This window comes from Amphiprion ocellaris, chromosome 12, assembly GCF_022539595.1.
Source record: "Amphiprion ocellaris isolate individual 3 ecotype Okinawa chromosome 12, ASM2253959v1, whole genome shotgun sequence".
NCBI classification, from domain to species: Eukaryota; Metazoa; Chordata; class Actinopteri; family Pomacentridae; genus Amphiprion; species Amphiprion ocellaris.
Genome location: NC_072777.1, coordinates 6,366,790 through 6,392,935, shown reverse-complemented (window position 1 = coordinate 6,392,935; position 26,146 = coordinate 6,366,790). Strand labels below are relative to the sequence as shown.

The 26,146-nt window shown below is 39.0% G+C and overlaps 1 protein-coding gene across 1 annotated transcript in view; it reads left to right on the top strand.

The window, feature by feature from the left end:
* Window positions 1-6,065: 6,065 nt before the first annotated feature.
* Window positions 6,066-26,146, top strand: part of ppp1r13bb (protein phosphatase 1, regulatory subunit 13Bb) — a 38,778-nt gene continuing 18,697 nt past the window's right edge. Inside the window, exons 1-6 of the mRNA XM_035946864.2 lie at window positions 6,066-6,311; window positions 11,075-11,222; window positions 13,252-13,371; window positions 14,156-14,226; window positions 23,429-23,530; window positions 25,796-25,970. Of these exons, the coding sequence (XP_035802757.1) occupies window positions 6,147-6,311; window positions 11,075-11,222; window positions 13,252-13,371; window positions 14,156-14,226; window positions 23,429-23,530; window positions 25,796-25,970 (781 nt within the window). The 5' untranslated portion in view covers window positions 6,066-6,146. The remainder of the gene's footprint in view (window positions 6,312-11,074; window positions 11,223-13,251; window positions 13,372-14,155; window positions 14,227-23,428; window positions 23,531-25,795; window positions 25,971-26,146) is intronic.

The following is a 26,146-nucleotide window of genomic DNA, read 5'->3' as shown; positions in this document are numbered from 1 at the left end:
AACAACACATGGCCTGACGGTAAATTATTTTCTCTGCAGGCAGGGATTTGTGCTGCTAGAAACTGGTTTTGAATTGCTCAAGCTGAGTGATTGTGATTTAAAATTAGATTTGAATCTCAGCTGCAGGTTCTCATGGTGGACTTACCTGTATAACAACTTCTCTGGGTGAGTTTCTGAGCTCCATTAAAGTTGTCAGACCATTGTTATTAAGATAGGCTTCATTACACACAACAATACAGTGTCTTAATTATGCAGTTACTGAGATGCACCTTTTAGCATCTCTAATAGATGTGATCATGCCCTTGACCCCGATAGAATAGAATAGAATAAAATAGCCGTTATTGTCATTGTACATAAAAATTGTACAACGAAGGTGTTGGGAGCATCTCCCCATAGTGCACTTAAAAATGCAAATATGCAGCACATAATAGTAAGAAAAAGAAAGAACAATGAAAGTCATCATGTACATACAACCATGTTGCTCTGTCCCATATTGTGCAACAGTATCAGTCCACGGACATTTCTAGATGCTTTAGCTGTCAAATATACGGCCTGCGGGCCTAAACCAGGCCATCAGAGGGTCCACTCCGGCCCGCAGGACGACTGTAAAGTGTAAAAATTACAGAGGTGAAAATGAATACTTACCATGAAAATATTTAAAGCCATTGAACATTGTGTGATATAATGTGAGTCAGCAGCTTCAGTTTGACAAAGTTTGGTTTGGTAGAACCCTGTTGGTGATGCACTGAGACAAATTTTATGCATTTTTATGTGTAAATTTTACACATTCACAAGTCAGGGGGGTAACTTGACCTTTTCCTTAATAGTTCCCACTTTAGTTTGTGTGCTGCAGTGTCAGGATTACTACAAAGATGAAGTTGATGAAAGTTGTTAAATAAGTTGCTCAGTTCCAGATATGTGAGACTAAATGTTTTGTGCCTTTGTAGATCCACTGTGATCAGTAAATTGTAATGTGTAAATGATAAACTGAGGTATAATGTTGTTGAAATTGCACTTATTTTTCTTTAGAAAATTCACGTTGTTGATAATGTTTTGTAAAAAAGACAGTTCATTAAATGTGAATATTTTCAGAAGGCACTCTTTTTGCACTAAAACAAAGGGAAAAATCCAGAGTTGTGGTTATTTATCAGTTATTATGAGCTGATTTTACTGGTCAGTTGAGATCAAACTGGGCTGTATGTGGCCCCTGAACTAAAATTAACCCTGCTTTAGAGAAAAATCTGCAAATTCTGTTATTATTTTATGCTTGAATGCAAGACAACTCCAAGCGAAGGTAACCACGCAGCAGACTTTTGCTGTGCTGCAGATAGCAAAAAGTCTGTCCATTTCAACAATAAATAAATTAATGCTTGATTCCTGTTAGTAGAATTGTTCTTCTGAGCGGACACTGCTCCGTTTCCAGCCTGTTTTGTGGCTGTTATGGCCGCTGACGTCGGGATTCTTGACATCCTACGTCGCCGTGCTGCGGTGAAGCCCCGCCCCTCCCGTCGTCAACAACTGGATTCCAGCTATTTGTATTTTCGTCCACTAGCTCCGCTGCTAGCGGTGATTCATTGCGTTCGCTAAATAAAACAAAAAACAAAAAACATACGACTCAGCCAACGTGGAAGGGCGTTTATTCGGTTTCGTTCGCTTGAAACACATCTCCGTCGACAGTTTGCGCCGATGTGCGAGCTGAAGGACCGACGAGAGCGGAAAAATCGACTCGCCTGCCGTCCTTTAGCCGCCTGTAAAGCCAGCTAACGCCGCTAGCAGCTCCGTGGAGGTAGCGCTAGCTGGCTGGCTGACAGCTGCTTCGGCTAGCTGCGTGCCTCCAACAGTAACGTAGCTGAGATTTATTCGCTGAAACGATGACTCGTCTCTGACATTGGTGAGTATAACTACTGAAAATATGCTGTAATATTAGATAATGGCGTGTCGTGTTGTTTTGAATCGTTGCGAGCTAACAGTTAGTAGCTTGTTTGTAGCAGCAGCTGCACGGAGCCACGCCTGGGCCATTAAAATTGATGTCTGCGGTGCTAACTTTACTGTTTTTTTCCGGCGACGAAGCGCCAACTGGCTTACAGTGTTCAGTTACTTACAATAATTCTACTGTGTTGGTCTACAGAGAGGACTGAGGCCCGGTTGGTTGTCACATTGGAGTAATCAGAGCCCATAAACTAGCAAAGGTGGGTCTTGGTTGACTCTCCATTGAAGATAGGTGGGTCTGCTGGCCGATGCAAGCTGGTTTTGATCTGCCAAAGCTGCCAAAATGATGCCGGTAAGTACACAAAACCTCCACTGTCATACCCTGTTTATGCATTCATTGTGTTATCCTTCTCAGCTGTTCATTAGACTGCTCAATGTTGCACCAAATAAAACCTGTGTGCAAGGTGGAAAGTGTCATGCTCTGTATTGGAGTCATTTTAAAGATGCTGTGACACGTGGCTTCTGGTTGTTGGTGTGTAGGGTTTTTCATTAGGTTAAGATAGATGGATTAGATTAATTAAACCTTTATTGATCTCGCAGCAGGGAAATTTGCTAATTTGTTACAGCTGCAAAGACAGAAAAAAAGACGACAAAAAAGAGCAGACATTAACAAGTGATGTCATCCAAAAACGAAACCCCTCCTGTTTGTGCATTGTTATTATTATTATTATTATTATTATTATTATTATTATTGTTATTATTGTTATTATTATACATGTGTTTATTGTAAAAATGTAAATTTCCCCTGGCGTGGGGAGCAATAAAGGATTATCTTATCTTACGTTATCTTATTCATTTCAGCTGTTGATTAAAATCACCGCTATTGCGCCAAATCAAACCTGTGTTCAAGGTAGAAATTGTCATACTCTGAATTTGAGTCATTTTAAAGTGTACATGTAGCTTCTGGTTGTTGGTATGTAGGGTTTTCAGTAAATTAAGATCGATAGATTAAACCTTTATTGATCCCGCAGTGAGGAAATTTGCAGTGTTACACCAGCAAAGACAAAAACAGTACAAAAAAGGGCCTACTTTGACAAATGATTTCAGCCAGAAATGAAAAACTCCCATTTGTGCATTATTATTATAATAATTGTTATTATTATTATTGTTATACATATGTTTGTTGCTGCTGTAAAAATGTAAATTTCCCCTGGCATGGGGAGCAATAAAGGATTTTGTTATCTTATCCATCTCAACTGTTGATAAGAATGACTTCTTTTTTGCAGCAAATCAAACCACTGTGCAAGGTGGAATTGTCATGCTCTGTACTTTTACATTTTAAAGAGGAACATGTAGCTTCTGGTTGTTGTTATATAGGGTTTTTCATTAACGTTTCAACCAAAAAATTTTAAAAGATCCAGGTGTGGATGAAGTACACGGTTTACTTCTCTGACAATCCAAATTATACACAGGGTCAAGCAGGATTGGTGTGTGTTTGTTTGCCTTTCACACGGCCACTTACCTAATCTGTAAGTGAGATCAGCTCCTAGCAAATAAAAAACCCAAAAAGCTTCACTTTCTGTGCTGTCTGTTGTGCAGTTTGGTGTCTCTGTGGCCTGAGGACATACCTGGAGGGCTCACATTTTTCAGTGAGCTGGTTAAAAATACTAAAATGTACACAGATTGAACTTTAATTGAGGTTTGTATATGCCTTTAAGCTACCAGCGCCAGGTATATAATATGGAATTTACTATTTTGTCAGAATAGGGCCGGTGAGCTTTATACCCCCTACTCTCTCTAATGATAATGGTGTTAAAAAATGCTGAAACAGAACAGTTTTGTATTTAAATCAGTAGATACAGTGGGTTTCGTTGCATGTTAAATTAAGAATAGTTGTTTTTCGCTGCTGATATTGTGTAAGATGCTCTGTGTTGTACAGAATAGAATACCTGAATGGCAACCCTATTTGAGTGGTGCTTTGTTGGGACCTCTTTTGTTATCTTTAGTGCAGAGAATGCAGCGGTGGATTGTGGGAATCCTTTTGGCCTTCAGGGTCGGGAACATGAACTTAGATACAGGATAAGTTTACAGCACGTTCAGTAAGGTGTCGTCGTAAACGTGATTCACTCTTGGCCTGCTGTTCTTCCAAATTCTTGTGTATTGGTTGAAAACACAGTGTCCCAGGAACACTTTATAGCTCCAGAGCACAACACAGGAGATGCTTGCGAGTTTCCAGGAGCACAAATTAACAGAGAAGTAACTCCATATTTGCTGCCGTCGACGAGTTCTCAGGATTGACTGCGACCGTAGCCTCGCTGGACAGTTGTGCCCCGTGGCACCAACAGTCTATCAGAGCCAAAGAGCTAGTTGAGCAGAGAGGCAGCGAGGCGCTTGGTTCTCGCGTGACTCCGGCAGCCAATGAGACTTTGGCAGATCTAGGTCTGTGTGGCTGCGTCGACTAATACTCTGTTGTTAAGGGGAACTTTTGAGCTGACTAGATTGTCAAGTGGCATTAATCTCACACAGTGGAACTTGGCAGAGTGTGACTTATAGGAAAAGTAAACATTGCATCTTATCGTGGCTTTCCCATTTTTGTAGATGTTGCTGGTTTAAAATGACATCACCCGGGCCTCCACAGTTGGATTTTAAATCACTTGTCATTAACATTACCCAAGTTAGATAGATTACGGTTCAGCCTTTCCCCCAAACTCAATATGAGCAGATGAAAAGAGTCACCTATTGATTTATTTAACAACTCCCACGTGTGTAAGACAGCTAGATGTATTTTTTTATTGGCTGAAGGAAGCATACATTATTAATTAGACTTTATAAATGTCGTCTTGTAATGCACATTAGTCAGCTTTCAATCAAAGAAACACATCCTTTTTTAAACACTGGATTAAATCTTGTGGGGATCTGATACTTTCTATTGGTCTTTCCGGCCGTGTGTTCTCTCTTACTATTTTTCAAGACAAAAGCAGATACTTTTTCGAATAAAAATGTGAAATATCAAAGGAGTCCATGCTTGATGTGACTAAACGCTACAAGATTAGGCTGACAGCAAGGCCCAACTAGTATAACTTTCGTTATCTAATGTAAAACATCTTGCATGCATCTTGCTCATTTTATGCATGAATAATTAATACTGGCATTATTTTTCCCATTTTTGGACGCCATCGTTGGTCAGATATTTCGTTTTTTTTCCACATCATTTGTCTCATAATTATCTCATCCCTCCTCCATATGGTTCAGTTAGATTGCAGCCTAATGGGCAGTGTTTGGCATATTTAGGCTGCACGAAATGGGTGGATCACATTTAATATTAGTCAAGAATGTCAAAGGCAACCTTGTCATGTACCCATAAATGGCAGCGTTGGGTTTAGATATGAAATATGTGCATGTTTGAGTCTCACTAGATGATTGTACAAACTTATACCAAGTATCGATAGTAGGATTTTATATTGTTTTTTTCACACATTTTGGCTTCTGTTGGGTTAGAATTGTTAATTTTAGGAACCTCCTATTGTATTCCAGTGTCTTAAATCTGTGATATTGGAGGAAAGTTTCACAAAAAGAATAGTTTTCAGTTTTAGTTTGTGCTGAGGAAGCGATATTCTGCTTTCTTTATGGACGTGAGTGACAGGGTTCGTGAGAGGAAACGGCCGTTTGAATCCTACTGCTGGAGATGGAACCGGCCAAGAATCGCTTCCCCACTGCGAAGTTAAACGATCTCCTGATGATGCCCACTGCAGCGTTACGCGTCAGGCAAAGAGATGCTCTGTCTTCTAGCCACCACGGAGTACAAGCAATGATCCCCGTCTTGACTCTGCATGATAGTGTCCTGACCTGCCTGCCAGTCACAGCTGTGCCCAAACTATTTTCATTAGAAGGGAGTCATTGGCGTTGCAGCCGCTGGCACATCCCAGGGACGCTTTTCCAATAGAAGTACTTATCTCTGCACCCTCCTCAACCCAGCCCCGCCACCCTGTGACTCTCTCTCTCTCTCTTTTCTTTCTCATGCTGTTTGTTTCGCACTAGTTCTCTCCCTTCCCCTCCCCTCCCTCCCTGAACTGCACATACAGCCAGTGTTTTTTTTTTTTTCCTCCCAAGTCTCCTCTGCAGCACTTTTCTAATGCGAGCGCCACTGTCGGGTTTAGAGGTCCGTTCGGGATGGCATAACAATCGAGTTTCATGCCTGCGAAAGCGGCAATGCTACGATGAAGAGGTTTGTGACTATAGTGCTGCGTGGCCTCGTTAGCCTCTCCAAGGAGAGCCCCATCTGGGCTAAGGAGCATCACCGGCCGCCAAAGACCGAGATCAAGAGGAAACGGAGAGCGGCCAAGAGAGCCAAGAGTATGGGAAGACGCAACTTAGTGAGAGCGGTTCGTATTCCTCTGGCTTCGTCACTGGAGTTTGATTTCTATGTTATCTGAATGTGAATTCACGTCATTTGGTGGTTTCTGTTTATGTGTAGGTGTAGTCGAGCATGCTCTATTGCGGCTTTTTGTAATCAATTTAAATTGAGCTCAATTTGCACTTCATTGGTTGATTATGTGTACTGATTAATTGACATGTTTTGGAGGATATTGTGCATGGAGGCCTCTGTTGTCCTCAAAAAAAGATTGGTTGACTGGAGTGCAAATTATGTAGAAACTGGATACTATTTTATATTTTCATATCATAAATGCAAATAGGAATGCTTAATCATTAAACCAGAATTAAACAAAGGCGTCAGTCTTATCTGTATTGAAAGTGCCGCCCTCGCTGGAGTGTTTTGTGTTCACTATTTTTTATTCTTGTACTGGGTTGTATCTTATTATGCAGCTTGTAGCACTCCAATATTCTTTGGGTATTAGCAAAGTAATTACCTATCAGTAAAGACATAACTAGTCTCCAGCCTATTTACAGCACTTTCTTTCCGAGTCTTCCCATCTCATTTTCTTTCTGCCAGTAATGCTCTTGCAGATCGGCTCCCAAAAACGACATTCATTGCCTGTACGTTCACACATTAGTTTATATTAGCACTGTATTGAGACGTGTGCTTGTGCCTCAGCACCATTTTGTTCTAAAATGGTGAGAAGTTAGACTCAGCTGAGCGAAGCCACAAAGTCTACCAAGCACAGGTGATCATATTGTTTAATTTAGGCTGCTGCAGAAAATGTCAGTGAATCACACAGTTGCATCATTGACAAGGATGAGTCACTTTGTCTCTAAGAAACTCCTGGAGTAACAATCTATAGGTGACTCAGTGGCTAAAGCTAGATTATATGTGACAATAGTGTGCGCTGACAATTATTGTAGCACTAAAAATGCAGCCTGAGGCAGCGTGTACAATTATGCACTTCAGTGCTTTGCATTAAGGCGCCAATGAATTGTGCATGTGTAAGATATTGTGTCTCATATAGTTCATATTTGCTTTTCTGTCAGCAAAAGTCAGTTGATGTGACTGCGTTGCGATCTAAAGAATGGACGACCCTTTCATTCTGCAGACTGTTTTATAGTAGTTTGATTGTGACGCTTTTGCAGGTGCTTCTTCTTTCATTTTTTTCAATTTTATATTGGTTTGTTTCGACATTTTAAGCTATCGATTGATGCTGTAAACAAAGTGATACAGATGGCAAGTGTAGAATAACAGCTTGAATGTGTAAGTAATCTTTCAATCAAGCTTTTGGTTGCTTGCTTTTTTCTGCATCATATTAAATAGTTTCTCGGCTCCAGTCCTCCCTGTCGTGGCATACTTAACCCACAGCTGCAACGGTTAATCAAGTCAGTTTTAGTAACGTTTTTTTAAAGTCAAAATTCTCCAGCTTCTTAAATTTTCTTCTTTATTTTTATGGCAGTAACTTGAATGTCTTTGGATTATGACGAAAACAAGACATGATCAACATTTTTCTTTGTCTTCCGACATTTCATAGATCAATAATAAAAGATGAATTAATCAACAAGGAAATAATAGGCAGCTGCAGCTCTAATTCAAGCAGAGAACCTAGAGATCTACAGCAAACCCAACCTGAACTCAGATATAGGGAATCCAGACTTCTCTTCTCCGTTTACTGACACCTTCCTGAACTCACATCTGACTCTCACAAAAACCATGGTCTTTTAAAGCACAGCTAACATTTTACTGTATTTTGAGCCTCCCTCCAAAACTAGATATTGAGATTCTGTACTCTTTAATACTTAAACTTCTCACAGTCCCTTTTGTTTTTATTTGTTAAAAGTGAGGTGAGTGAGGCCTGTCACATGAAACAGGAAGGCACTCCCCAACCCTCCTAGAGTGCTTTGTGCCACAGGAAACAATAAAAATCTGCCTGCCACTATAGCAAGGAAAACCTGTCCTGTAGATGTGCCATAATGCTGAATGTAGAGAAGTTTTCATCATGCTCATCAATTTGGCATGTTCTGCAAACCGAATAACACGAGCAAAAAGTACAGAAACAGAAAATATCCTAACATTTGGTTCAAATGAATATCTTCCTAAACTGCAGCTTTTTCTTTTGTCAAAGTAAAAATAATTCATTGCGCCTCTTTATCCTGCATGTCAGCTTTATTTTTGACGACTGAATAATCTTGTAGGATCCAGAGTGTCGCTTACTCACTGACATGATGTCATAGTCAGAAAACGGATTGCCCATATTCTTACAACGTGAATTCAAAGTACCCCGCAGAAGTATTTAACCCAGAGAGCGAGTGCTTTGCAGTGACTGAATCTTCTTAGATATGATTTATCGGCTCGGACCATCTGGATTTGGGGATTTTATTTATTTATTTGTGGGCCGTTTTCCAGCTCTCCTCATTCAGGGGCAACATTGTGCATGAGTTTTAGATTAAATAGTAAAGTGATGCCATAAATCAGGGAAAAAAAGAACAAATGAAAGTTTCATTTCTTTGATTACTTAATTTGCAAATTGTCCAGAGGTGTTACCAATCCAGGGAAAAATAATGTGACTCCACATACTACAGATATATTTCTACTTACACTACCGTTCAAAAGTTTGGGGTCAGTTAGAAATGTCCTAATTATCGAAAGAAAACCTGTTTTTATCAAAGAAGAATACACTAAATGAATCAGAGATACAGTCTAGACATTGTTAATGTGGTAAATGACTATTTTAGCTGGAAACGTCTGATTTTTAATGGAATATCTCCATAGGGGTACAGAGGAACATTTCCAGCAACCATCACTCCTGTGTTCTAATGCTACATTGTGTTAGTTATGTGCTACATTGTGCTAGCTGGCTGATTGATGATTAGAAAACCCTTGTGCAATTATGTTAGCACATGAATAAAAGTGTGAGTTTTCATGGAAAACATGAAATTGTCTGGGTGACCCCAAACTTTTGAACGGTAGCGTATGCTCTTTAATTGTTTCCATACTCCCCATACCTGCAGTTCAACTGAAACAACCCAGAAGTTTTTGACACTGGACTGTTGGTTGCAAGAGACACAAAAATTTAGTTTTTTTTTTTACGGAATGCAGTTACTGCAAACCCTTGTGTGAGAAGAGTTTGATGAAATACCACAAAATTAGGCCTAGATTTGTTTGGCACAGATGAGTAAGTTAAGGGACGTTGGGAAAATCCATTGTCTCTTCTTGTCTTTAGAGTTTCTGGCTTTGATAAATGGCGTAATTTGGGGGATTTTGTAGTGACAGCATGCCTTTAAAACCCGCCGGGGTTCAGAGGGTTTAAGTGACTAGTTGGATATCACAAATGCTGTTTCTTGATTTTCTGTCGATTACCTCATTGATTAGTTTAATTGTTTCAGGTGACGGCATACTGTATAGATTAGTCAAAAGGTCATATATGCTTTGCAGACTTTATGCCCAGTCACACTTCCAGCTGAGGATGTTGGGTCTTATTGTGTTGTACTCTCTGATCCAGAAGATTATAGAAGGTTTAGATTAATATTCGTTAATAGGACTAAATGTTCCAGTCCAGCAGTTCTTGCAGTGCCAGGAGGTTGGAAGTGACCCCTAGATGACAACCATGAGACACATCTTCAGTTGTGTACCCCAACGTCATTGAGTGTTTCAGCCCAATGATGTTGGGGTTAGCTGTTTAATTCCTCATCATATCCCCAGTCTTTTCTTTCTTTTTTAAACTCATTTAAGAGTTTTTCAGGGTTTTCCTGGCTCAGAATGGACCATTTAAAGGATGACAAAGCACAAATGGTGTGCTTACATTATATGCAGTGATCACAATCTAACTAAAATCTATAAATTTTCCTGTTGAATTAAATTATTTGAACAGAAACGTCTATTATGCTGGGGTCAACATAACATCAACTGTCAAACTAGTAATCTTTTTTAATTCTCAGTTCTTATCATCTGGCTGTGGTGGTTTTCATTGAAGCCTCTTTTGAGGCCACCAAAAGCATCTTTTGAAGGGGACAACAACAAATCTTTCATTTATGTAGGAGAAATCCTGGAATATTTGGAATTTAATTGAGATAAGATTTAGCGTTGCCTCAGAAATCCATAGAGTGGATGTATCCTGAAGGTTATTTGTGGAAAGCTTAGAAAGAAGTGACTGATATCCGCTTCGACAGCTCTTACTGTTAAGTGAGTGCCGACAGAAGCGTGTGAGGGCATGTAAAGATATGTTTTACCTTCCAAGCTACACTGTATGCGTTCCACAGTATGTCAGGCCTTAATCATAGTAAACAGAAATGTGGCAGGCACGGGCATGAGTCCACAACCAGCTCAAACCAGCAGTCCAGGCTGGTCGACAGCAAAATGTAGCGTCAGCACAGGGGGCTTTAAACAGGACTAGAGTGGGTGTTGCTTCACTCTTACCCCACACCATGCGACAATTATGTTTTCTCATTTCTTGTATGTTGTATATTCGAAGGGTTTGAATGCAGAGTTGTTAAACCCACTTTCTTGAGAAAAATGGGTTCAAAGTTTTGTGTTATCAAGAATGGTCTAACATTCCACTGTAACGCTATTTTTGGGTTGTGGGTTAGATCACTTTGCCACTAAAATGTAGACCATAAAATATTACAGAATTGATATAAAACTATTTTTTTGTGAGTTAGACCACTCTGCTTCTAACCCAGTCGTTAATTATTATAATTAAAAACTCACCAGTTGTTTAGTATGTTTGTTTCAGTCGCCTCCTGACTGTTTTTATGCCTATTTCAGATGATATTGACGGTGTACCTCAGCGATGGGGAACAAGCCGTGACTGAGGTGCCCATCACCCCAGAGACGACGTGCCGCGACGTCGTCGAGTTCTGCAAAGAGCCCGGCGAGAGCGGGTGTCACCTGGCTGAGGTCTGGAGAGGCAACGGTAAGATCCGGTGGAAGCCTGCTTACCTACTGAGGCGCACATAATTGGATAAAATTCAGAACAGTCGGTTCTTCAAGAGGAAGTGCAGAGGGTGTTTGGGTCAATATATAATTGCGGGACTTTTTGTAACATATTTGACAGGCATCATAGTTTTCAGGCCTAAAATCAACATTGCCACCTATAACCAAACACTACATGGCATTTTTACAGAAAGATTCTTCTAAATATTATATATACAATTGAGTAAAATTGAAAGTGATTTGTAAAGATATTGTAGTAAACCTGTTGACATGCCATAAATCCACACTTGACTCACACACTACTTTGTATTAAATAACTCAGAAAGCCTTGGAGTCTTGCCAGTCTTTTCTTCAGGAGGAAATGACATCATATGGAGCAGGTCATGTGATCTGGAATTAACACACTTCCTTGAGAGGTGTTTTTGTAATGGGTAACTTAGCTGAAAGTGATTTCTCGGACACAGATACAATTTATTTTCCATATAAAATTTGTTAAGTTACCAAAAAAGAAATATCTGTCATGATTATTTCAACTTAATAAAAAGAACACAATCAAAGCAGTTTTTAAATAAACTCATTTTATTATTGTTTAGCTAATTAGAAAGTGGTTGTTATTAAATTCGGACAGTTATTTAGTTGACATTTTAGTATTGTCCAGCCTTTTTTTATTAATAAGTGATTGTTTTCATGATAAATAATTATGAAATTTGTAAAGACATGATCATAATGAACATTAAAAACTTTTTTTTTGCTTTTAATAAAAATGTATGCAAGATATATCCCATGGACTTCAAAAATCCCTCAATATATTGACCCTCTAGTAATGCATGAAGGTGAAATAATGTGAAACCCCATTATCGCTGAGGCTGACACTTCATTTACATGCACACATATTTCATTGAGTGTAGTAGTTAGCCTTTAGCACGTGAAAAAGAAGCAGTTTATTAACGACAGTAGCAGGGCCTTGAATGACTACTTGAGCGGAGGGAAAGCAGTCATGGACAGAGCTTGAAGAGAAAAAGAAAGAAATGTGTTGCCGAAAATACATTCTCTTTCCCGATAGCTGTCGGCGGACTAGGATAATCCACTTGAAGTACGTAGGTCAGAAAAGGGTTACGTGTCATGACAGTCCACAGCGCTGTCACACCAGATTCCTCGTGCTTTAGACGATTTGCTTCCATCGCCGCCCTGACACACCCGGTGTTATCAGCATTTTTTCTACCGAGGGCCCACACTCCTGTTGAAAACAACATCGTAGCCAAGGGCTTTATTAACCCGCGTTATGCAATCGTGTCAGACTGGTGCCTGACAAAGCAGCTGTCTGCCCTCTGAAACCTCCTAAAACCTCGCTGCCTTTGTCTCCGTCTGTTTGTGTGCCGTTCTTTCTCTGCACTCAGGGGGCCGTAACCTTGAAATACAAAAAAGTTTTCAGTCTCAGCGGACTCTACCCAAGGGCATCCTAACTTAATTTATTTCTGAAGTTCTCAATACTACCAAATATAGACAGAATATAGATAAAGTGAATTAATCACACACGTCGTCATTGCAAGCGTATGGCAGGCTGTGTTCTGCTCAGAGACCTCCAGGGTGATGCAGTTTGTGTTCAGGAAGCAACCCAAAAAATGAGAAGAATTTGACCAAAGGAGAATCTCTTTGAAGCAGGAAAGTTTTATGCTTATTTTTTATGCCTAAAGATATATTTCAACACTTTGGGAAATGTGCATTTTCTCTTAGAATGTCAGGAAACAGACAACTGGGAAACAGCTAGTCCATGAAAGAAGTAGTTCAGAACATCACATGATATAAACACCAAATTAAAATTGTTACACTGATATATTGGAGTGAATTATGCAAGATATAAGATGGAAGTTGGTGCATGATTCACTTAATCACATGTCACAGGCAGAAATTTGTATTTGACTTCCTCTTGAAAACACTTAACTCGCTTGATTCCGTAAAACAAATCAGACTAACTGCTCGCTGTGTCCTTAACTTTTCTGTACTTTCAGAGCGGGCGATCCCCTTTGACCACATGATGTATGAACATCTGCAGAAGTGGGGGCCTCGGAAACAAGAAGTCAAGTTCTTCCTCCGGCACGAAGATTCACCAACTGAGAGCAGCGATCAAGGTGTGTGCCATCGTGCCTGAACATTAATGGGTGGAGTCGAGGGTTGTTTGGAAATTCCTAACACCTGTTCTGGCCGGCTTCATACTGATGGACACCAGTGTCACTCGGTGTTTCTCTTTTGATGTATATCTCTAATCTAGTCTGTTAGCTTTCTTTCTCTTGTTGCACCTCACAGCCCTTGAAACCACAGATCACAGTGTGTGGTCTTTGTGTTTTTTCTTTGAGCGAAGTTCTGAGAGTATGCACGTTTTCATCTGTAATCCTTTGGCATTGAGAATTTAAGTCTTTGTAGGATGAAAAAAACGGTTCTCAGTTGATTGATGGTGGCAACAGAAAAAAGCCATTCTCTAAATTTTAGGTGCGCAGTATTAAGTTAATATATGCATAGACTGAAGCATCATGATTATTATGTGATCCTGATGGGAAACTTTACTAAAAAATGTTTTTACCCCACGGCGGTACCATCAGGACCTCCCGTAAATATTTAATTTAGAATTATAGCACAGTGTTGTGTCTTTTCCTGTGAAGTTTTAAATATTTATTCCCATATTTCCATCAAGCCTCTCATATTAAAAAGTACAAGGTAGGTGGCTTTAGTAAGCAGTGCTTGTCCTAGTTCTTATATCCCTCTGTCATGAGCAATCATGTCAGTAAATTTTCAAACTATTCCAGACAGTGGTTGTTGTCTCCAAATCTGCACTTGTGCGCACATTTGTCCGTGCACACTTGTGTGTATTGTATGTTTCTGTTCTGTATTTGTGACAGTGAGTGTGTCTTTTTGCAGGGAGTCAGCAGTCTCAGGATCAAACGAGTCGCAGAAGTGGAAATACCGGCGAGAAGCACAATGAGAATGGGGTAAGAATTGATTAGCATTGTCTAAGTAATTTATAACATTCACCATTTGGGAGGACTCGCCTACCTGTGATGTTATATTTCACTCCAAATGGGGAAGGTTTCTTTAGTGTTACCATCTCCTGTGTGCTGCTGTGAAGTTCTTCTGAACTGTAAAGCAAGTTTTTATTTTTATTTGTATGTACACTACCATTCTGATGTTTGGGGTCGCTTAGAAATGTCCTTATTATTGAAAGAAAATCATTTTTTTCAATGAAGATAACATTAAATGAATGATAAATCCAGTCTAGACATTGTTAATGTGGTAAATGACTATTCTAGCTGGAAACAGCTGATTTTTAATGGAATATCTCCATAGAGGTACAGAGGAACATTTCCAGCAACCATCACTCCTGTGTTCTAATGCTACATTGTGTTAGCTAATGGTGTTGAAAGGCTCATTGATGAATAGAAAACCCTTGTGCATTTATGTTAGCACATGAATAAAAGTGTGAGTTTTCATGGAAAACATGAGATTGTCTGCGTGACCCCAAACTTTTGAACGGTAGTGTAGTTGTACAAGGTTCCTACAGTGCTGAAAAATGTGGACTTTGATTTTAGACGTTTACAGCTCTGAATAAGTGAAAAAAAGAGGAATATTGAAAAGTATTTGTTTCTAGACTATCATGTGGATTCTATTTTCTAAAATCTACAATTCATAGTGGTGGTGTAAGAGCCAAAATGTTATCACCATGAGAAAATACAAGCCAAAGCAAGCTTGATGTTGGTAATAGCAAGGCAAAAGTATGGTGTGTTACTGAACGCATACTCCTACGCAGAGGTGTCTCTGCACTTTTACATCACAACTTGCAAAACAGCTTTGCCCAAAGTGCCTTATTGCTGCACCAAATCATTCGTGACCAAAGCGGTTTGGAAGAAAATGCAGCAATATCTTTGAATTGCATATATGCATACGTAGCATTACAAATGTCTAAATACTGAGCTTGTTCAAAGTTTGAGTTATGCAGTGACGTTGCCATCAGAAAAGTGAACAGATTATCTTTGTTGTGTAAGGAACAAAGATAATGACTCAGATAGTCACTGGTTCAATGGTCACAATGCACAAACAAATCTGCACTGTGAAAATGATATTAGTTATTATCAACTCATTTTCTGTTTTTTTTTTTGTTTTTTTGTTTTTTTTAATAGCAGGTTGCTTTTTCTTGTCTGGTTTTGTCATGTGAGCAGTTCCTGGACCTGCAATCTTGTGCGTCATAATAACACATTATCAGAAGGTAACAGGCGTGTTAACAGCTGTACTATAGCTGTTTGTACTCTGATGTCAAATATAATCTGAAAAATCCTCAGAGAAGTGTAGAAATTTGGAAAAATACAGTGTTTAAACTGTCTGTTTGCTCACAGTGTGGCATGGCACAGTACAATAATCGAAATGTAGTTTGTGGTATAAGTTAAAGTGTTAATGTCAGTGAGTATGTGATGATTCTGCTATCAAACGAGTGTGTTGACAGGAACAGATGCTGGTGTCACAGTGCTGTTCCATTTCCTGATGCTTCCAGATGTATTTTTTTTCTATCAGGTGTACCCACTGATGTGCATGTTGAGCTCTTTAGCTTCAGGACGTGTAGACTAGGAGATGTGAATGGCTCCTATAAGAGCAGCCTCCGGCACGGCATCCTCTTTCTTTCTGACCATCTGCCCCAGATTTCACAATAGGAAAGTGTTGCGGTCAAGGAATTGTAACTAATTCAACCTTAAGGCTTGAGTGAAGAATCCAGCATAGCAGGATGAAGGGATGGAGTTTTTTGTTTTCAAGAAAAAATGATGTACAAGAGCACCCAGAAGCTATTCCTTTATATTATCCTTAAAATCCACAACTTTTCACTTTGTTTTTCTTAAAACTCTGTGCTGCAATGCGTCAATTAGAAATAAAATAATGGATACTGCATTAAAATGCCAAGTCTTGGCTTTAATGGAGAGAACTGTGTGTGAGATATAGACCTTTTAACACAGTGCCCAAATTGTGTGGCTTTAAATGTATTTTCACTTATGGCTCCTAATTTGTTTTGTGTGCCATTGCGGTGTTTGTCTAAAAGAGCTCACAAATGATTCAGAGCTGAGAAATGAGAGTTGCCATTTAGTTTTAGGGGAAGTCTGTCATTATGAGGATTAAAGAGGCGACCATGCAAGGAAAAAAATAGAATAAAAATGGATCAGAGAGGTTTGCCAGAATAGGTGGTTTCATACTCTGCCGTTCAAAAGTTTGGGGTCACCCAGACAATTTCATGTTTTCCATGAAAACTCCCACTTTTATCCATGTGCTAACATAATTGCACAAGGGTTTTCTAATCATCAGTTAGCCTTTCAACACCATTAGCTAACACAATGTAGCATTAGAACACAGGAGTGATGGTTGCTGGAAATGTTCCTTTGTACCCCTATGGAGATGTTCCATTAAAAATTTCCAGCTAGAATAATCATTTACCACATTAGCAATGTCTAGACTGTATTTAAGATTAATTTAATGTTATCTTCATTGAAAAAGCTGCTTTTCTTTCAAATCTAATCTTAAAATTGTGATATTTCATCACAGTCACAGTTCCATTTGCACATCTCACAATTTGTAGAAACATAAGAACAGTCTTTTCAGATGAACTGCAGGCTGTGTTTACACTGAGGAAACACCAAGAGAGACCGAGAACGAAATAAAACACATTTGATCAATTAAATAAATGTAGCATGGCTCAAAAACAGCATTGTGAAATATCACTGGTGTAAAAAAATGTCACATTTTAAGGTAAGATAAGTGAAATATACAGAATTACAGAGAGGTTAATAATTAAACAAATAAAAAAGAAAGAATGCAGAGTGTATAATTGTGTAAATAATAAAATAAAACAACCTAAGCACAAAATGTAAACTGCAAATTAAATAAGAATCAGATAATAGAAAGTAAACAGAAATATTGCACTTGACAATGACTGATTCATTTGATGTTATCTTCACTGGAGAAAAATGTTTTTCTTTCAAAAATAAAGACATTTCTAAGTGACTCCAAACTTTTGAACGGTAGTGTACAGAGTAATTGAGCACAGCTGTCCACAATGTAGGAGAGTTTATGTTTCTTGTCAGCAATCAAGAAGACTTCGTGATCAGAACCTTAGAAGGTTTACTGAAAAACCTGACTAACCTCAAAAACAGAAACGCTGTAGAGCAAAGTTGTACGATGAAACAAAAATCTGCCTCCATTGAAATGATAAAAAGCTGAAAATGTGGAGGAAAGAAGGAACTGCTCATGACCCACCTCATCTGTCAAACATGACGCTGGTTCTGGTAATCCTCGGGCGTGTAAGGCTGCTAAAGAATGTGTAACACTCGCATTTATTGATGATTTCACCGCTGACAGCAGGACAAGGATGAATGCAGCGGCGTACAGAAACACTCTGCTCATTGGTCGGTATTCAGCAGGGCTCTGATCCTAAACATACGGCCAAAGTAGCCAAACAGCTTTTCATGGTGAAGAGGTTGAATCTCCTCTCAACAGGCTGATTCAGTCACCGGAACCGAATCTGCTCATACTGCATTCCACTTGTTTCAAACCACACTAAACAGAGACAATCCACAACAAACAAGAGTCAAACTTTGGCCACTATGTGTGAAAGGGTTGAATCTCTTGCACAGTTCTTTCTACATTAATGTAAACCAAAGGCTGAGAGTTGGTACTTAAATGTACTATTCATCACTTAAACCAGAAAAATGAACAGTGTGTAAGTAACCAAATACTTAAAGTTTGGATTGTAGATCTAGAAATCTTCCACCGAGTCTCTCTTTCAGCCTTACTGCGATCATGTACAAACCCATAAAGACTCACCATCTATTTCTTTGGTACGTTCATTCACTGAAAAAGAAAAATGTTATCCTCCTAACCATCAAGGTGCCAAGGTTCATTTGTGTCCGACTTTCTTGCTAATATCTGATTTAGAGGATTATATCAGTCGGCCTGCTGGATGATATAATGGTCCCTAAGAGGATCATTGCTTTGGCTTTTCCACGGGCTGCTGCCCAAACCCCAGAGGCTTTCTCTCCGCCAAGCAGAGCTGATCATCCTCTGAGAGAGAGACGCTGCTTCTCAAAGAACAGACATCACATGCATACTGCAATTTTAGCTCTCCTAACTGATCATGACAGCTTGTTGGCAGAACTGAAGCATCTCATTTGCCAAGAGATGCAATGATTAGTCCAGAAAAAAGAAAATGAAGGAAAAAAATGGTGTTGTTTTTTTTTTTATAATTAATCATTCTGGTGATTTTTGTTTCTTTCCTTAGCCAAAAATAGCACATATTCTATCACTCCGTCTCATTAAAATACGTGACATTCTGCTTGTCTTTATCATTTTTGATAGTTAATTGAACATTTTGAATCTTGAATATGTATAATATTTTTCTCAGACATTAATTAAATGAGGAAATTATTTATATAATAATCAGTTACCAAAATAATCATTAGTTTCAGCTTCACATTTTCTCATGCAGGCAAAACTCTATGGTAGGGGTGTCAAACTCATCTTAGTTCAGGGGCCACATTCAGCCCAATTTGATCTCAAGTGAACCAGACCAGTAAAATTACAGCATACTATAAATAACCACAACTCCAAATTTTCCCTTTGTTTTAGTGCAAAAAAGTACGTTCTGAAAATCTTCACATGAAAGGAATTATCTTTTTACAAAACATGATGAACAACCTGAAATTTAAGAAAAATAAATTCAGTTTCAACAACATTATGCCTCAGTTTATCATTTATACATTACAAATTCCAGATCAGAGTGTCTACAAAGGCACAAAACATTTAGTCATCTGGAACTGAACAATATAGTATTTTATTTTATGATCAAAATGACAAAACGCAGACAGAAAAAAGACAAAAAATGCAAAATATTACAAAAACGAGATGAGAAAGCAACAAAAAAATGGGCAAACAACAGAAGCAAGGAAAAAGACACTAAATGACAAAAACGAGGCAAAAAATAAAGAATAAAGCATAAGACAAAAAAACACAAGCAAGAAAAAAAGACACAAAATAAAAACGTGACAAATGACAAAAATCTGACAAAAAACAAAATGACAAATGAGGCACAAAATGACAAAAGAACAATGAACAATCCGGTATTTTACTTTATGATCAAAACAACTTGTCGTGGTTGAGAAATTATTTTCAATTTATAGGTTTACAATTAATGTCTTCCCTGTAATTTTTACACTTCACTAAGTTGTCCTGGAGGGCCGGTTTTGGCCCTCGGGCCCCTGTTTGCTTGCTCTAATGATGCAGCCGACATTGATTTTATTATCTTTTAAGCATCAGTTGAACATTGTGTTGAATATCTTTTGGTCTATAAAATGTCAGAAAACTGTGAAAAATGCTTGTTTTGTCCAAATAATCTAACATTCACTTCACTATCTGAGATTTTCTATTTGAAATAATTCTTACAAAATCCCTCCACCTCAGCATAATCTTGTGTAATACCTACAAATTCGCCTATTCTGAAACCTAATCCTGATAATCCTTTTTTTTATTACCTTAATAACCGTAATCAATTACACAAGTGTAAATCTGTGCAGTTGGCGGACGGGTTTGTGAGCTCTGGTGAGACTGCATTCCTAACCGGTGATCCTGTGGCAGCTCTACCTCCCTCGTCTGCTCAGTCGGGCGTCTCTCCATCCTCCTTTCCACCACGATCTGAAGGAGTGTGTGTGTCTGTTTCCGCCTCGGGTGAATCGTCGCTGATGCGGAGTTGCTTGAGTGCATTCCAGCGTGGCCGTGTGTGCGCCAGTAGCTTCCCCCGACCTCCCCATCGCAACCTCGGTTGAGTCACCTCGCCTCGCCTCACTCTCCTCCTTCTGAGTCTTTCTAGACATCCTCATGTCTAAATGCCAGATAGGAAAACACAGTGCAAAGACATGAGAGCACGTATGAGCCATAGCTAATGCTGCCTGCCTTCGACAAAATCACAAAAGTAGAAATTATTCACGAAAAGAATCATGTTTTATTCAGATGAGATGAGTCATAGCAATGTCTGCCTCTTTGAATTAAGTTCGACTCGTGCATTTAATATTTCAGCCCTGCATGTTTTTTCCACTTGGACTTTATCTCCAGTACTTTACATACATGGAGGATTATCCCAAGCAGACTATAATGCATACACTTAACATACAGGAAGTCTGTTGTTAATCTCATCGCCAGAATAGAGACTGAATCCCAACTGGTTTTTCTCAGCCTGTTGTTGGGGAAAAAAACATCATGACATTTCCTACATTGTCTCCTCCCTCTGAACGCTCTTCCTGAAGGCAAAGTCTGGGAGCGCTTCAGTTGTAGTTTGGAGGACGCGTTCACTCAGTATGCTGTTTTATTGAAAGGGAGGCTGCCAGCCATTGTATTCAGAAGTCTGTAGAATGACGGTTTGGGGGAAAAACAGAACGTTAGCCCATCGTTCCTTTATCCTGCAAGATCTCGAACAGCAAATGGAATTCTGGCGGAGGAAGAGAGCTTCATGAAAAGCCATTTGTAGAGGTGAAACCTTTTTCATTTATATTGCAACGAGTTCCACTGATGTTTATACTTCGGTTCTCTGGAAGTAGATAATATGTTGTTGCATGGGGGCTGTCTTTGTCACAGCTTTGCCCTCCCTGTGTGAATCTTCTACCTTCAGGTGATGCAGAGCTTGCTGTTGCTGGCTGAATAATACATTCATTTATTTACAGAACAGTCATTAGCATCTATTTGGTAATCTGTTAATTATATGAAGTCATTTTTCAACCAAAAACAGCCAAACGTTCTCATAATCAAACCACTCTCTTGTGCTGATGATGATCTGCTGTTGTGTTTTTTCTTCTGGGATGGCAACTTAATGTTTTGTCAGACAAAATGAGCAATTAAATAACATTATTTTGCTTTTTTTGATTTAGCTTTTACCTTTTAAACTGTGCCTATGTGGTCCACTGTCTGATTTTGTTAGTTCACCAAAGTTCAGACTGAAAAATGACAGGTACCTTTAATTATTTTCAAACTTTGAGTCATGATAAAGTTTTAGAAACTAAAAATATCAACTGGTCGACTGAAATTGTACCAACTCTTTAACCAATCATTTGGTTTTGAGAGGAAAAAAATCTGTACAATATCTCTAGATTAAAAAAATTAGTGGAGTGCCCTGCACCTGTTTTAGCTATTTTAGCATAAATACATTATAAATAAACATAAAAAAGCTAGGATTTGCAGAATTTGCAGAATATCATATCATTTTGACCTGTTTATTTCATACAGAAGTTATGATACCAGCAGTAAAACTATTGAAGAATACAATGCAAACAAGTTAGTCTACTGTTTTTGTATTTACATGGTGTTGATTAGTTCTGAATCAAACTCCAAGTCAACATTCAGTTAACGTTAGCAGTCTCATTTAGATTGGGTGAGTTCCAAGTTGTGAAAAAACTGTGATCTTCACAGGTGGCCTGTTTCTTCCGCTGCCAAAAATAATAAATACATGAAGGAATATTGTTAATTTAGCTCTTAATGAGTGTTTAGTTGCATAAGAGCTTATTTAAAAACCAATGAACCAGTAGACCAGAACACTACAGTCTCACAAAATATTAGTACAGGCTGTAAACAACATTGTTTCACTATTTATGCATCCGGTTACAGATAATATGATAGCCTGGGGAGAGCTCTCTTTGCTTGTCTGTCTTCACCTGAAGTCAGCTGGGATAGACTCCAGCCCCCCATGACCCTAATAAGGATTAAGCGATGTATAAATCATGATTTATCATCATCATTATATCAGGATTGTGATGATATTTGCCATTATTTAAGGGAAAAATTATGTATGTTGCGGACGAAAAAATGTACGATCTAAAAACCGGACAATAATTTTCTAGAGGACAACAAAATTGCCCTGTAGTAACTGTGTACACTTAATTTTATCTGAGGGCTTAACTATTCTAGTTCAGTATTCCCCTCTCTGTGTGATGTGATATGAAGCTTATGCCACGTGTACAAACACCAAATGACACGTTGCACTCAGAGGCACCAAACTCCTGCTCACTAACTGAGTCTCCTTTGTAGTTACTGTTCCATCCTAATGATGATTTTTGGTAGGAAGGACACCCCAACTCTCACTGCTGTGAAGTTTCCTGCTGTTCGGCCCTCTGGCTGCAGAAATCAGACATCTTTTAAAATCATTTTCGCAAATGGCTTTTTGCATAACTCGTTTCTTTGTACTTTGTTTTTGCACTTTTATTCTTATATAACATTTTCAACTTATGTAACTTTGTGTGACGGTTGTGTTTTTCTGCATTTGTTGACTTGTGTATTTGTCTCTGAAGCAGTGTCAAGCATTTGGCAGAGCATTGGCAGAAACATGAATGAAACTGAATGTCACCAAACTCCACACAACCATTTACACTACCGTTTAAAAGTTTGGGGTCACTTAGAAATATTTTATTTTTGAAAGAAAAGCATTTTTTCCAGTGAAGATAACATTAAATGAATGATAAATCCAGTCTAGACATTGTTAATGTGGTAAATGACTGTTCTAGCTGGAAACGTCTGATTTTAAATGGAATATCTCCATAGAGGTACAGAGGAACATTTCCAGCAACCATCACTCCTGTGTTCTAATGCTACATTGTGTTAGCTAATGGTGTTGAAAGGCTAATTGATGATTAGAAAATCCTTGTGCGGTTATGTTAGCACATGGATAAAAGTGTGAGTTTTCATGGAAAACATGAAATTGTCTGGGTGACCCCAAACTTTTGAACATTAGTGCAGATGTTTCAGCTGTTGCTCATAAAAATTAAACAATTCAGCTTATAGCTTTTGCTCCAAGCTACTGAATGTTGATGTTTTGACTGGAAGAAGAGCCACGGATCTTTGAAAGTGTGTCATGATAATCCTAGCAGCTCCCATAGGGAAAAGAATAAATGTCAGGTCATGGCCTGGTCTACATCACACAACTTCTACTACAAGTAAGAGAAGGCCAATTTATGAGCCTTTTGTGCATAATGTAGACTGGAAGTACATCTTTTCTGTTGTTTTGAAATTCTTATTATATCATCAGTCTACACCAGTGATTCTTGTAACATTTCAGTGGGTGTCAACATCAAGATCGCTCTGCTCAGATTTTAGTGTGTTGACCAACCCCTGTGTTTGTGTGCGTAGGTGGGGAATCAGCGTGTGGAGCTCACGCTGTCAGAGCTGCAGGAGATGGCCACACGGCAACAACAACAAATCGAGGCTCAGCAGCAGATGCTTGTTGCAAAGGTAGTGTCTTCATTTTTTGTCTTACTGTAAGCCTTTCTCTTGAATTTGATTAAAACACAGCATTAATTTGGCATTTGTGGATGCCTGAATTGTTTAGATCTGGGGAACGTCATTGAATTTACATGTTGTGTGTGAAGGAGGCTCTCAACAAGCAAAAATTTTCTTTCCTTTCCAGTTTATATTGCGAAGTCTATTTACAATTACGCTGAAATGATTTAATACTGAATCCCCAAAACTTGTTGGCAGGTTTGAAAGGCACGATCTCTTTAAAAACAATCACCAAAATGACGCCATCTGTCTAAAGACTGACAGAATAGTTAGATTTAAAATTTTCCATTGGTCTGAACTACTCAGAGCGACGTGCCGTTCAGTCAGGAAACAACCAAAGCTACACCTAATATGATATTTCATCACTTTGTTACTCCGCCAAGGAACACGGCGGAGTTATGTGACGATTGACATCGGTTTGTCTCTCTGTCTGTCCGTCTGTTAGCAACATTACTCAAAAACAGACGAACGGATTTGGATGAAATTTTCTGGGAAGGTCAGAAATAACACAAGAACTAAGTGATTAGATTTTGGCAGTGATGCGGCTTATAGTCTGGCCTATGATAACAAGTGAACACTACATCAGCTGCCTGCTGACAATCACGATTGCGATCCTACTACAAATCCTCCACTGTAGACCACGGATTTTTTCAAGATTTTGTCCGTCGGAAATCATACCACAACTGAGCAGCCTAGGCGGAGTACTGCACTGAGTGCTTTTCTTGTTTTACATGTATCAATCAAAAATTCCCCAAAAATAAAATATTCTGTAAAAATTCTGGGTTCCTGGAAACCATTAATGACTAGCCTGTGACCAACAGTGAAGACACAAAAAATCAGAAATTCAGACATGCAGATTCCAGCTTTTAAATTGTTTTTTTTTTTTTTTTTTTTGCGAAAGAAATAATCAAAGAATTTCAACTTTAATTTTTGCTTTTTTTGTGATTTATGGTATTAGAACTTTGTTATAGTGCACAAAACACATTTTTAATCCTCTGTCCCTCTAATCATGTTTCCATACAAGTCAAAAACTGAATATTTCAGTGAAACATGAGCCCACAATAAATAGAAAATGCCCAGAAACTTCTAGGAGTTCTGAGGGTTAAACCTAAATGTTAAGTCCTTATGCTGGGTTAGTCTTTCAATAACTGAACTCAGACACTTTGCACTTCAACCAATCACAAGGTGTGATTGTTCAGGATTTTTGTACATTATCTTGTGAGTAGGAGTTGACCTGATTTTGTGTCTTTTTAGTCTGATCTCACAGAAATAGTTCAGTTAAGTTTAGGACAGCTTTTCTAGACAGAAAACGAGCCACCGTTGTACTATTCTAATCCAGAGAGTCTGTCATGACCTGAATCAGGAGCAAACAATTATGTAACAAATGAGATGGGAGTGCAGTATGAGTCATAGTGCAGGGATTGTCCAGTCTGTCAGAAATTATGCTTCAGTCATTACAGGAACACGTGCATAGATACAGTACGTGCACAAGCTTGTCAAAGCTTGAAAGGATGCTACCTTCCTCTAATCCACTGTAGCTCCATGTTATGGTGATTTTATACAGACCTCCTCCTTGTCAGTTATCAGAGATGAATGCTGTGTATAATGCAGATTTTGATCCATTCGTGCAACATTTCTGTAACATCAAGATTTCTCAGCGTAATGGGAGAAATTGGAGCAGACTTCCATACAAACCGTCTACCTTGTCACTCCTGTTGGGTCGGCTACGCTAACTCAGTCTGACCGCCGTGCTTGTGGTTTGCTGATCAGTCATGCAAGATGAAGCCCACTGTAGACCCGCAGATAGAAAGACTATGTATTGCCTTTGTTGTGGTGCTTGAAAAGTAGGACCACTCGAAGCCCTGCAGTCATTTGGAAACCTGCGCCTGTCATTTCCTATTTTAGGACCCTAACTGGAGCAGTTCTCAGTTGGGTAGAGATGAAGTCATCTGACCCTTTCTCCAGCCTTCAGACCGTCTTGACACAGCACAGCGTTTCATTTATTGCACACAGTAGAGCAATTTAGCCGAGTTTTAGGGTATGTTTGCCACAGAGATATCCTGTAAGCTTTGGGGTGGTGTCGTGCTGGTTTTATTTTCTTGCATGTGTACATTGGAAACAATAAGGTGACTTTCAAACTGTGTTTTAGGGTTAGTGACGATTGTGCACTTTGTGTTTTTCCATGTTTAATATCCATCTTTATGTCACGTTCTGAAGGAGCAACGCTTGCGTTACCTGAAACAGCAGGAGCGACGTCAGCAGCAAACTGTTTCAGAAAGCGAGAAGCTGCAGAGGCTGAAGGAACGTGTGGAGAGCCAAGAGGCGAAACTCAAGAAGATTCGGGCAATGAGGGGCCAGGTGGACTACAGCAAAGTCATCAATGGCAACCTGTGTACGTATACCTCTATGTGCACATAGTTTTACCACTACTTAGGGGTTTATTCTGGCTCAGAATAGGCTTTTGGGGGGACAGTTATGCGCAACAGTAAGCAGGATTGGTCCTCATATAATAAAGGCAGTGATCTTGTAAATCCCCATTCGACAGAAACCTATGCATTTTTCTGTTGT